Below are 13,708 nucleotides of genomic sequence, written 5' to 3'. Positions count from 1 at the left end.
GAGCTCTAGAGTCCTGCAGAGTCGGACTGAAAATTCCTTTAACCATGTGTTGCATCCTTCCCTATTTTGTAAACTGGAAACAACTCAGCTGATGTTAGAAGTTACGGCTGTAGTTACAAGGCAGAACCACAGGAAGGTGCAATACTCTTCATGTACATATGTTAAGATGTAATTTTTGTACATTTAACGTAAGATTGCCTTTAGAAAATCAACTAAAACTAAGGCAACATTAAAATTAGAAGAAAAAATTGCAAAACTATTTTAGAAGTTTAGAAATTTCTGAATTAAGATAGGTGATAAAAGCTGAAGGTGGATCCTTTATAATGTGCTTGATGGTACAAACTGCACAAGCGAATGTGCATTCCTACCACAGAAGACACAGAAGCTGAGCTCTTGCAATCAGTGTGGTCCTTGCCTTTGGAAAGGAGACATTGCAGGAAAAGACCAGTTTAAGAGCTGCAGAGGGCATGGGTAGGAGCTTGGTTCCTGAGGGATATCACACCCACAAGTAGTTTGGCAACTGGGAGCCGCTAAGTGATGGCGTATGCTTGAAAGAATCCTTGGCATATTTAGCTGCCATATGCTATCAAGTGCCTGCTATGGAGGACGTGTGAATTTATAATTATTTTTTTCTGGAGGTTTTTAACTTGGATTTGGACCAGTTTTTCATAGGGACAACAAATGGCAGTTGTCTGCCGCAAAGGTTGCCTCCAATCAAACTCTTCTTGCCAGAGAGGATAGGTCTGCTAAGAGAAACAATCATAACATTTTTAGAAATATTACGCTTCCCTTGATCATCTGTTGAAATAATTTAAACTGCTTTCCAGGATTGTTTCTTAAACAAAGAGCATCAGAGTGTTAGACTGAATTAAGAATGTCAACCTAGACACATTGTAGACAAATGATTTATATCTAATTGATGTAAGGGTTATACATTTATCAACATCGATTTTGTGTTTCCTCCTACAAAATAAAACTGCAAGTAGAGTTTTGCAGACAATCAGAAGCCTGTCTGAAAAAGGTGTCTCAATCTTCTTCATAAGCTAAAATTTTTGTGGAAATATTTATTATCTGCTTTCACAGTGTGTGGAGAATGTGCTTTCTAACTCCAGGCGAGTTCATCTTCATGCACCAGGAACAGCTGCTGAATGACTTAAAGCAGACTTTTCCTCCACATTTAAGTAGGTAGCTTTTTCTTCTTCTGCACTGGCTACATAGAGCAGATGAAAGTGATAACCCCTTTTGAATTTCTCACATTTTGCCTGTCTGTGGCATTTGTGTATTCCAGAGGAACTAGCAGAGTGAAGCCTATTGCAAAGGAATAAAACTTTGTTAAACAAAAATCCACATATCCAAGAGTTTCAGTTACCGCTGATTTTATGTCAGCACTGAGGAATGCCAACCAAAATCAGGTGTAGCTGTGGAAGACACCCCAAACAACAAATAATCAGCACCCACCTGGAGGAGGTCAGTTTAAATAATTTCATGCACAAATCCCATCAATGCTGCCATAGCTGGCCTTCAAAGTATCCTTAGTAATGGCATCTCCTTGCTGGAGAACTGTTATTCGTTAATTACTGAGCCATCAAGAGCAGTGACCATAAAACCACAGATTAGTATGCTGACAGTTTCATTGATATTATTTTTACAATATTTTATGTTATTCCAAGTTAGTCCCAAAAGGTATGAGGAGTGGGGAATAAAGAGGGCAGATAAAATTGTTGAATCCATTCTCAACTCAGAATTTAAATACATGGGTCTTCTGTATAGGAACGTTTATGTAAGATCTGTAATTACTCTATTCGAGACTGCGCCTCTTGCAGTGCCACCTAAAAATAGAGAGGCAGGGATGGATTGTGCAATTGATATCGGAACCACAGAAATTCTCTTTCAAGGGCTTTGCTCATTCAAAACTGTTTCAGATCAGTAGTTAACAATGGTGACCTGCAAGGGCTTCTCACAGGCCTGCATGAAGTGAGCTAGTACTCGCTCTCCCGGCTTCTGTGGGTATCTTTAGCCTTTAAGAAGAGTCTGCTAGTGACTGCTCATCAAACAGAACCAGAATGGAGCTTAAATTGTGTAAAAACTGTCTGCTGTTGAAACTGTCAGACATGGAGGAGTCTGAAAGAGCAGCTTCCTAAATTATACCCACCATGTGCACAAAAAGAGGGCTTCATTCTTCCACACTGTAAAAGTCAAATATTTTTAGCACGTTTTACTGATTTTTAAAAATAAAACAAAAATTCAGGATGACAAGAGTTAAGCTTAAATGGATATGTAGAAATAAGCATGGGAAGAAGACCTCAGTAAGCACCGTAAAAAAGAAAAGCTGGTCCAAAGAAGTGACTCGTGGAAGTTGTGTGAAGAGAGATCAAAAAGGGCAAGAATGTGCCCTCAAATAGTCATGAGTGAATTGTTGCTTGCATGGAATCACTGCACAGACTGTAGAAGGCAGCCAAATATGAAGTCCCTAAACCTGCAGAGAAGGAATTGTCTAAAGCATAAAAATCTAAAAGGCTTCAGTTTTATTAGCAGAAATTTTCTGTAATGACAACAAAAAAATCTCTCTAAGTTTCAGCGTGTCTGGATAATTTCATCCTCTGTAGCATGCTTTAGAAAAGTACTTTCCAATCACCTAGCCCAACTCCACTTTTAGAACAAGAAATCCTTGCTTTATCATCTCAAGTTATCTCCCACTCTTCAATATTGCAAAATATTCTTTGTTTTTGGTGTTTCCTTTCTGGTGCCCCTGCTTGTAACTGTACAACCAGCCGGACAATCAAACCCCTCTCTGCTTCAGCACTAACCACACAAAAGTTGGCCTTGACATGTGCACATGCTGCAGCCCAGCGAGCACAGCTGGGCAGCTGCAATTACAGAGGTTTACAGGTGAGCTGACCCTCATGTGCAAACACACATGTTTTTGTTGTAAATTCTTTGCCCAGAGGCTAGGTCTAACCAAAGATTTGTAGAGTATCTCACACAACAGTTTCACAGTCTTGGCATGGACACCGAGTATGAAATATACAGCAAGGAAGATGCTGGTCAGAGTATTATTTATGTCTTTTCCTTTTGCTTTGGGTATTGCTTTGCTTTGTCTTATATGAAAATGTGCCCTCCCCATGCAGAGGGTCATCTACTCTTTGAAAACAAAGTAATTTTTCAGATATTTCATCAGGTACTCCAGTGATAAGTCAAAATATGTAGATTTGAATTTATAAAATACTGTTTGTACTCAAATATGCTTAATAGCAGAGTAGCACAGAAACTTCACATTCTTTATGCTCCACCTTGTCTAAAATAATTGAAATTATATCAATTATATATGATGAAATTAGCCTGTGATAAGCTTCACCTAGCTATGCCACATGATAGGTAAGGTCAAATGAGCAGATCAGGAAACTTTCAGTGAAGTCCTTTTGACATAAAAAGTATTCAGTTATTTATTTATTTATTTTGGCAAAATTTCCTGCAACTATTTGATAGAAATGTTTCTTGGGCGTAGCAGAGCTGTGTCCACACATCAAGGATTCTTACTGACAGACCAGTTGATTCAAATGATCGCTGTTCTTTAAATATTCTTTGATTATTTTGTTGGTGTTATCAGGGTGGTATATACTACAGTTTACTTAAAATAAATTTAATCTAATTGAAGGCCAAAACTGCTAAGCTTTCTTAGGTTCAATTGCATAATGACTGCATGGCTTGCTGACAGAACGGAGTTAAGGTTGTGTGGGTGCTTTTGGCAGACATTTCAAGGGTAACTGGAATTGATCAGAACTTTCTAGGGCTCTTAAAAGTATAGTTTTGAGATAATTAAACTATTCTTGTGTTTACCCTTATATTAGTGATATCTGCTTTTATTTTCAACCCCCTTTTCACACAGTATTTCTGGTGAGAAACATAAATAGTTCCTAATGTTAACTACATTTACTAAGATTCCATGTCACAACTGCAGATTTTCTTAATTATATATAGCATTCCTTCTCATTTATCCATAGTCCAGCAAGTATTAGCTATTATCCTACAGGTAGGTCTCTAAAGAGTCATATTTGAGAAGCTAATCTTTGAGTGAAAGAAGCAGAGACAAAACCTTGTTTGACTTGTGAAATGTAAGGACTTGCAAAACAAAGGTAGTGCTGATGAGAGATGAAAGAATTCAAATTAATGACCACAAAACTCTGATACCACTGTAGATAAACACAATTTAAGATAGACCAACCCTAAGCTGAAGGGAAAGGATATTAAAAAGCAGAGAGTGTGTAATTCTTTAAAAGAGATAATCATACATAAACTATATCAACTATAAGTCTTTAAAGGCAGTAGTTGCTATAGATACGTTACATAGTAACTACGGGACATTTCCTTCTCAAGATAAGCAGGTGCTCCTTAAATACATGATTGAAATACATGAGCAAAAAATATTTATGCTTAGCTAAGTTAGATTACTGTTCCATTAAAAAAAAAATAGTCCTGAAGCAACATATTTGCTTGTGTGATTGAACTAATTTAAACAATGTGATAGCTTAGCTTTTACTACAGCAAATACTTTGATTCCCGCTCAGACCTTGCTGGTATAAAGTCAAAATAGCCACAGAGAACAAACGTTAGAAAGAAGGTTGAATAAATGCTGTACTAAACTTGGCTCATTACGAAGCACTTGGGCGACAGTCTAAAATTTAGACACTCAAACCCTTTGCTCAGACAGAATCTGGGTACCCCAATGTACTGAGCCAGTAGATTTCTTTCTGTGGGGTCATCTAAAAGGATTTGTAGCTTTTGTTTCCATCATAGATGGGCTTAACAGTAAGAGTACCTCTCTTAGGTTCCCCGTCCTACCTCAAATTACAGTGCAGGCAATCTGAACAGTAAAGGGAAAATGAGCAGCTTTGTAATAACAATCTGGAAGCTTCTTGTCAAGCCTGCGATATCAGATCCCAGAGGCGATGTGATAGCTACTGCTAGTGGTGAAGGGCTTTTATCCAGCTCTCCTGAAAGCACAGACTGTTGGAAGTACAATGCTTTCCTGCTTTAGCATCTCTCTTTGTGTTCCAGGAGAGTGGTCTAACCACTGAGCTGTCAAGTGCTATCCTTCTGTCTCTCTGTGTCGAAATCAGGTATTTATGCAAAGTGGAGCCATGACAGACACTCAGTGCAGACCACCTTACACCAGGGAGCAGCGCATGGAGGATCCTGGTGCCATTGCCATTTTTTTGGCATCTGCTGCAGCCGGGGCAGTCCTGCTCCTGTTTCTGGGGCTGTGTTGTAGGCAGGACTAGGGTCCTGACCTGGATTTATATCATCCTTTTTCTCTTCTGAGGTGGAAATTTAGCGCGAGAGATCTCTATGAGACCTGCTAATGAAGCTCCCTCTGAAATCAACATCAGGATCAAACAGAATATTTTCAAGGAAGCCGGGTGTCACTAGAATGCCCCAAAAAGCGCTGTGGTATCCATGTAGTGTATGCTTGTTCCCTGATTATTTATTTATTTATTTATTTATGTATTTATGTATTTCAGAAGCAGAATGAGCTAGGAAATGTGCTCGTGGCATTGCACATCCAGCTCTGAGCTTTGGCCCTAATGGAAGTGCTTGTGACAACTCTGGCGAGGAAGGACCTCCCTGCCTCAGGGGCGGGGTGAACGGATTTGTTTCAGTAACTTTAACTTTAGTAACGTTAATTTGTTTTAGTAACTTTATTAGCACGCCACCTGCGTTGGAGCCTGACAGAGGTGTAAGTCTTCCACGGGAGAAATAATACGAGGGGGAGGGGGGGGGGGAGGGAGGTGCCGTGAGAGGCCCTGCCCGCCGGCCCCTCCCCGCCACATCGCTGCGCCTCCCTCCCGCCGCGGGGGCGGGGCGCGGCCGCCATCGTGCGCTCGGCGCTCGGCCGCTGCCTCCTGGCAGCGCCGCGGCGCATGCGCGCGGGGCTCCCTCCTCTCGCCGCGCTGCGTGGCGGCGCCGCCAGCTCCGGGCCCGCCGCCGCCGCTCGGGGGCCGGGGCCGGGGCCGGGGCCGGGGCCGGGGCCGGGTGAGGCGAAGCGAAGCGAAGCGAAGCGAGGCCGGGCGAGGCGAGGCGAGGCGCGGGGATGGCGGCGGCGGGCGGCGGCGGTGGCGGCTCCTGCGGGCCGGGCGGAGCGGCCTGCGGGGTCGGGGGGGTGGGCGGCGGGGCCCCGGTGCCGTCGCCGTCGCCTTCGTCGGGCGGGGGGGTGTCCATGTTCCGCTGGCTGGAGGTGCTGGAGAAGGAGTTCGACAAGGCCTTCGTGGACGTGGACCTGCTGCTGGGCGAGATCGACCCCGACCAGGCCGACATCACCTACGAGGGGCGGCAGAAGATGACCAGCCTCAGCTCCTGCTTCGCCCAGCTCTGCCACAAGGCGCAGACCGTGTCGCAGATCAACCACAAGCTGGAGGTGAGGGGCTGCGGGGCGCTGGGGTGGGGTTAAGCTCCTGCCCCACGGGCTCCTCAGGGCCTCTGTGGTGTTGGAAGGAGCGGTGTGGAGCAGCAGATGCCTCCCAGGGGTCCTGCGTTTGCGTTAGGTCCCTGGGCAGTTCGGTAAGCTGGCGTGAAAGGGGGCAAAGATATATCTTTAAGATACCTTAAGCGTAGTCAGCAGTTTGAAGGAGGATGTTATGCCTCTTTACAGGTGAACAGAACGAAAAAATGGGTTTGGGATAGACTTGGCAGGTCCTCCTGTCCCCTCGTGCTCCAAGGGAGGTGGGATAGGTCTCTGCTGAACTTGGTCTCCTTAAATCGTGGAGATTTTGTGTTCTGTGAGGAGAGTAATGACCATCAGTACTGCTGGGAAGTCGTCTTCATGTCTAAACCAGCGTTTTAGTAAGGGTGGGAAGGAAGAAGCATTCGCAGGAGCCAAGCTGGCTGGTGCTGATGTTGCTCAAGAGGCTCCGGGTCCTGTGACTTGTGCAAGAACCGGAGTGCTCTGGAAGGAGATTCTGGGGAATTTTACAGCCTTCTTGTAACTACTGCAACCTGAGGCTTTGTTTTTGTAGGTTTGGTTGCCATTTGTCATGTCCTTGACAGTTGTGGATGTTAGGCGATCTCTTGTCTTTTAACATTTTATAGGACTGTGCTGATAAGTCTTCTCTAAGTTATATTTTCCCTGGGCTAAAAAAAAAACGTTTTTTTTCAGTATCTCTTGTAGGCTGTGCTTTTTAGAGTTTCATTAGTTTGTTCTAGTATTTTTGGAATACATAGGAGCAAAGGGAAGAACTTCTTAGAAACTATGACAAGCCACAAATGTCAGTTCTTCAAGCCCTTTGTATTTTAGTTTTATAATAAAGAGATCGAAGAGTCTTCAGATAGTGACTTGCTCTTCTGAAGGTCCGCCTTGCGGTAGGAAGTGAAGTAAATGAGCTTTGGTTTTAATCTGATCTCTTCCTGGAGTGAGGACCTTGTTATGCAAACTGTCCATAGAGTTTAGCTGAGAATTGGTTTATTTCTTGGTAGAATAAAGATGCCATTAACCAAGCAGCTTTGTTCATTGCAGTCTTTATTTCACCAGAGTACTTATTGTAGTGATGTTTACAGTGTTCTTTATGTTGCTGTGTTGTCATAGATGCTTTAGTATTCAGCTTGCATGCATACTGTCAAGCTGTACAGTGCACTTAATTGTACCAGTGTAGTAAAATAAAATCTAGGAGTTGGCAGTGGACAATCAGTGCTTATTGCATACTGCACAGGGAAGGTGGGCATTGTGTACAGACTTGTAAAGCAGATGAGTTTTCAGGTTATTTTAAGAGAATGAGTTGATACTTGGTAAATATTTCTTTGAAACATTGTTTCAAGCTTTCCATTTTGAAAGGAAAAGATGAAACAAAGATCCTGAGAGAGATTTTGGTATCTAATTACAATCATCAGGGGACCTGGCATCGAAACAACAATTGCCTGTGCTTTAATCTTGAATGAGTTGAAGAGCAAAGGAGCACAGTTTAAATATCATGATTATTGTATATGGCTAAGTGTGAGAACTAAATGTTTGATAAAAAAAAAAAAAACGATACTGAGAAGCCTGAACTGGTGACTAAAATCCTTTTACCTTGTGAATTATTTTTGTTCCTGATACTGGTATTAGGCTTCATACCTGTAAAGCAATTTTTATTTCAAATAGGCCTTTAGAAGGTTATAGTGTTGTTAATTTTAGGATCTCATTATTAGAGTCATAAATTTGAAACGGAAACTGCCACTTCTGTTGAGAATGAGTGTTTTCATGTGCACAGACTTCTGGTCAGAAGCCTCATTGTCCAAAATGTTACCTGTTTTGAAAGAAGTCGCCAACATGAACATTGAAGTTTAGGATGTGATCAGTAGCTTTACTTTTAATGGTACAAGTTACTGTATTTCATGATTTTTAAAACTGCAATTATTTCTTAATAGCTGACAGTTGTAATTTTATAGTGCTTGTGCATTTTTATATGAAGGTTTCATCACATTCATGACTGTTGTTAGTCATAGCTTATGTAGGTACAGATACTTGTCAAGCCAATGAGGTAAAACTGTCTGTGGAAACATGCCTTTGTTTGGATGAAAATAATACTTTGATATGTTAGTTAAGAGCTAAGACCTTACTCCTGCAGCTACATTTGCTTGCTCTCACCTTACTGAATGAGTGGTACTGTTTTCTAAAGAAAAACTAAATTAACAAAAATTACCAATATTATTCTATTGATTGTGAATTGTTTATTTAAGCAGAATTATCTGGTCTTGCTATGGTTTTACAGACAAGAAATGAAAAATGTGGTTTCAGAACTCGCTTTATCAACTCAATCAGCTAAATATGCATTCTCTGATTGATACAACCACTTTTCAGAGATGCAAGGTAATTGGTTTGGTGGATGGAAGCTCCTGCTTTGGGAGTTTGGTGTAAAAACGGTCTGGCATGACCGGTATGTATACCTACTACTAGAGAGAGGAGTTTAGGTAAAATACAGTGTGAGGGATGTTTCAGAAGAGGGAAGGAAGCATTCCCGGCAGCCTGTAGTTTCCAGAGAGGGAGTTACACACGGCTGGTTGAGAGGTAAGTTATTTTTGGAAGGAACCTGACGGCATGCAGATGCACAGCAGATGTATGCAGATCAGTTTACTTGGGCTTTATAGTGATGAAAGGTGATAATTGTACTGCTGTGCTAATAACATTTATGGTCCCAAATGAACTAAACTAAAGGGAAGGAGGGTTTGTTTTCTTAGTTTTTCCCTGCTGGTCCCAGAGGGGCAGAGTTGAATTAAGTAACTTACCAAAGAGGAAAACAGTGTTGGGTGATGGAAGCCGCTGTCTTTTTGGAGACCAGCTTGACTAAACGAACGAAGGAGTGTATCTTGCTGAAGGACAGTAAGGGCCTCAGGCTGTTAGAACAAAAGGAGGTGACAGCCATTTTGGAAGAGATTTTTGTTGGGCTTTGTCTCCCAGAGTTATAATCAGCAGATGCAGGCTGGCAGGCAGTGTGAGGTTTAAGGAGATTCTTAATTGAGGGGAAGTTCATGGGAATTGTTTCTCGTGTTTGACCGTTGTTTGAGCTGAAAGAAATACAGTGCTGACTGGCGCTGTTTTAATGTTTCTTTCAGAAAATAAAAGTTCTGTAGATGTAAAAGTAGTAGGTTAAGAGGCCAGTGCAAACTGAGCTTGACGTTGGTACTTTGGCTGCCAATCTGATCCTGTAATTTTAAGTGAACGAGCTAGAATGGAATGTCTGCTAGAGCACACCCTGGGTCTTGGCACTTGGGTGAGCCCATGGACATGCTGGGGTTTGGGAAAACAGTTAAGAATATGTTTTAGGTTATTTGCATGTTTAATGTTATGTCCTTGATGATCTTGGAATCGGGTTTAGGGAACTTCTTCCTTTGAGCCGAATTCTTCTGTAAGTGGCTTGTTACTACATCAGCTAAAGCATATATAGTGCATGTAGGTAATGTAAAGATACTTACAAAATTACAAGTCACCTATGTTTATTTCAATTTTACTTGTATATTATGTATGGGGTGGTTTTTTCACACAGTGTGCAAGTCCAGCTTTTGGAGCATGCTTTAGAACTGTACCTGCTTCGTTGATTAGGAGGACTTTTTAAACATGGTAGGAGCACATACCTTCTTTTGAGGTCCTTTAATCCTTATCCCCATTTTGTTTTGTAACAAGAAATGCCTCTGTGAAATGCCAAGATGTTTCTTGGTCCCATGACAGATGTGCCTATAAAACTGGGAACATACTTATAATACTTCAGTGAGAAAATTATTTTTTTCAAATGTTCTAAAAATTTCCAGTATTTTACTGAATTGTTATTTTATTTATAACACTCTTACCTTTTGAAAGTTTTTCTCTTTTGGAATCTGTTGTTTCTAGATGGAATGTGGTCTGTTGTGAATGAGACTTGATCCAGCTCATTTTGTATTCTAGAATTCAACTGATTTTCAGATGTTCAGCTAGCGGAAATGCAGTAAAATTTTCAGTTGGTTTATATCATGTCATAGTTTTGATCCTTTTTTTTTTTTTCTCATAATAAATATACCTTTCTAAAGGGATGACCTAAGTTGTATTTTCCTGTATCAGGAGCCCTGGCATTCTAGAGGTTTAACTACCTTACTTTAGTTTTAGTCTGTGTGTAGTAAAGTGCAACTGTATTTTCTTCTTTTCTCATTTATTTGGAGCTGCCAAAGAGTAAGCAATAGGGAGCTAGTGTTTTGGTTCAGAATTCGTAGTTTTATTTACTGAATTATGCTGCATAGCTAGTCTGACTTCCAAAATTATGGCAATCATAAAGCTACCAATATGACTTCTAAAAATGGATTTATGTATTCTTCATAAGCAATTAGAGGCATGGACAGCCTGAAAAAAAGCGTCTTTGTGAGGCAGCCAGGAATTTGGTGCTGGCAGCAAAGTGTACTGGCAGTGATTACATAAAAGCACTGGCCTGTTCTGCAAGTAGGTACAACGATTCAGTCAAATACAAAGCAAAACAGTGGCAAGAAACAGTACCTAAAGCCAAGGCAGTAATAGTACGGTGCTGTACTACCAGCTATTTTAATGATAGCAATGAAAAAGATCAATGATTGGCATATAAATCTTAGGTGATATATCAGCCTACATAAAAATGGAAACAAATTTTAAGATGTTTTACATGCGTTATGGTGTTATCAATTGTTTAACTGTTGGGAGGAAGAGCGTGCAAGTAATTGCAAATCCAGAAGGGTCTTAGCAAAGAAGATAAAAATTAATATCCACGTTGTTTTGCATCCTTCTGATTTGCTGACCAGTGTTTTGAATAATTTGTCAGGATCACAGTGGTATCTGAGGAATGGAGCAATGCGTCTGTAGGTGTCTCTTACGGTTTGCTTTCTGTATGGGATCTATTAAGGATGGATAAAACAATCTATAACTAATTTCTGCATTCACTTTTTCACTGCAGTTTTGCCATCAGTAGCTATAAGTGTACACTCAAGGGAGAATTGAGTTCTTTTTTTTCCATTTGCTTCTGGCTCTAGTCTTTATTTAGGGAATTCATACTTAAAAATTTTGGTGTCAGTATTCTTATTAGCCATATGATAAAGAACTTTTTGTACATTTTTTAGTTAAAGCTTTAAATTTAAGTCACATGCCCTTTTTTTTTTTGTGGGGGGGCACAAAAATAATGCAATAAGTACTTTCAATTTCATTACAGAATCTGTAAATACAGGCTATTAAAGTAATTTGAAACAGGCTACTCATGGTCATGGAGAAGTGGTAAGTTGGTTTTGTTGCAGGCAGGGTTTTTTAGTCAACAAGGGCTATCACTCCAAAGTGTCTCTGTTATTCAGAAACTCGTATTTTGTGCAGTGCTGTCACTTCGGCTTTGCAAGGAGCACAGTGAGAGCAGTAAGGCTCTGATCTGTTTCATGGTTTCTGTTTCAAACAAGTCCTATAAACGTGGTAGGATTGTGTGAAGCGTTGCAGTGAGTGGTGCTTAGTGCGAAGGAAGAGCCAAACAGCCAAGCCTGAGGCCGGGGCAGAGCAGGCTTGTCTTTCAGGGAGCTGTAGGCTAAACAAATTTCAGCATTGAAGTGACACGGGTGGAATAAAGGAGAAAATAGTTTCTTCCAGCAATTAGAGAAACATAATACTCAAGGAGCTTCAGCCACGTCACATCTAGGGGCTGCTGCCAAAGTCAGGGGTCCCCAGGAAAAGTTATTAGTGTGTTGGCTGCGTGTTTTGTGAGCATCCGCCACAGGCTCTTCTGCTGCTGAACCACCAGCACTTGTGTGTCTGCTGTCTGCGAGTATGTTTAGGCCTCCGGCTGTAGGAGCTACAGATGTCATGTCTTGGCAATTTGATTTCTATCCTGCAGTTGTGTAATGTTATGGGAACGCTTAGGAATAATGGTTTCATTGTTTGTAAAACATCAGGTTTTTTTAACTTACTTTTGCCTTAAAGCAACATTTCTGTCTTAAAAAAAAAAATTACATCTTGATATTTCTATTCCTTTTTTGTGCTTATACTAAGGCAGAAGATGAAGAGCAGTTGCAGTGTTTGCTTTATGGTCCTAGATCCTTCAGCTTTTAAATCAGGTTAATACTCCTGGTCAGGAGTGAATGTTTAAATAGATGAACACAGATGTTGGTAAACTTTCTGGAGTCTAGTATAAATTACATGAGGACATGCTGATGGAAAAAAAAATAAAAGAATCTCATATTGATTTGGATTTGATCCCACAGCAAGATTAATCAACAGGGACCTTTATTGTAATCTTTGCTGTTGTAAAAGGTGCACCCTTACGTGTTTAACAGAATCGATGAAACTAGTGAAATCGCACTTCCTGCTTTTCCAGAAAGCTGGTGCTTTGTTAATTTTTTTTTTGTTTGTTTGTTTGTTTTCCCCTAATGTAAACAGCAAGTACACTCCTAAGTCATTGAGACCTTCTGATTCAGGTACCCCAGGTTCTCTCCTGTGATCTGAGTTTCCATGCTACACCATCATTTGTCTATGCATGTTTTTGGTTTGTTGTCTAGACCAGAGGCAGCAGCACGGTCTACCAGCTCAGAAGTGCATGGATGCTGCTTTGCCACCTGGCTTTGAGTTCTTGTCTGTGGGTGGATTAAAGAAATGAGCTAAAGTCTTGCTTTTCCCTCAGCAGGGGCACGGATCAGTTGCTCTTTCTTGCTGTTTTGGGTAAGACTTATGTGTAGTAGGAACTTTGATCATAACACACCTGTACCCCTCTGATGAATTTGTTCTGAACCTCAAAAATGGATTCAGCTCTGATTAGCAGAGGAGGGTGGAATAGAGAGAATTAGCCACATAAATAAAACGGCTGCACAAGGCTGTCTTGTATAGGAAACCAAGACAGAAAAGAGATGTTACCAGTTCTTGTGTTTCTTTATTGCTAGTCTGCTTGGTTTAGACATTTCTTGAAGTCCTAGCTGCTGGAATTTAGTGATGCTATGATGGGAAAAAAAAAAAATCTTCCTTTAATAAAGTTATTAGGCACTCAGGAATTTAGAAGAAGCTTGGTAATAGACTAGGTACACTCCAAAGGTTAGAAATTAAAAGAAAATGAAAAAAAATGTTGAAATAATATTTGTTACCTTAAAAGCATTTAATGAGTGCTTGGCTTATGACTTTTGGTTACTTGGAGGATGGTAGTACAATGGAAGTTTTTCTATGTAAGTAGCTTTCCTTGGCCAAAAATCTGTTGTTGTTTTTTTTCCCTAATGTTGTGCCTAGTCA

General features: G+C 40.8%; 1 protein-coding gene across 2 annotated transcripts in view; it reads left to right on the top strand.

The window, feature by feature from the left end:
* Positions 1-6,073: 6,073 nt before the first annotated feature.
* GOPC (golgi associated PDZ and coiled-coil motif containing) overlaps positions 6,074-13,708 on the top strand; it is a 28,131-nt gene continuing 20,496 nt past the window's right edge. For both annotated transcript variants that reach the window (XM_084514605.1, XM_084514604.1), the window contains exon 1: positions 6,074-6,412. In XM_084514605.1, coding sequence (XP_084370731.1) covers positions 6,089-6,412 — 324 coding nt within the window. In that variant the 5' untranslated portion in view covers positions 6,074-6,088. The remainder of the gene's footprint in view (positions 6,413-13,708) is intronic.

Source organism: Aythya ferina, assembly GCF_964211825.1.
Source record: "Aythya ferina genome assembly, chromosome: 3".
NCBI lineage: Eukaryota > Metazoa > Chordata > Aves > Anseriformes > Anatidae > Aythya > Aythya ferina.
Note: the sequence above shows the minus strand (reverse complement) of the source record. Positions and strands in the feature narration are given on the sequence as shown.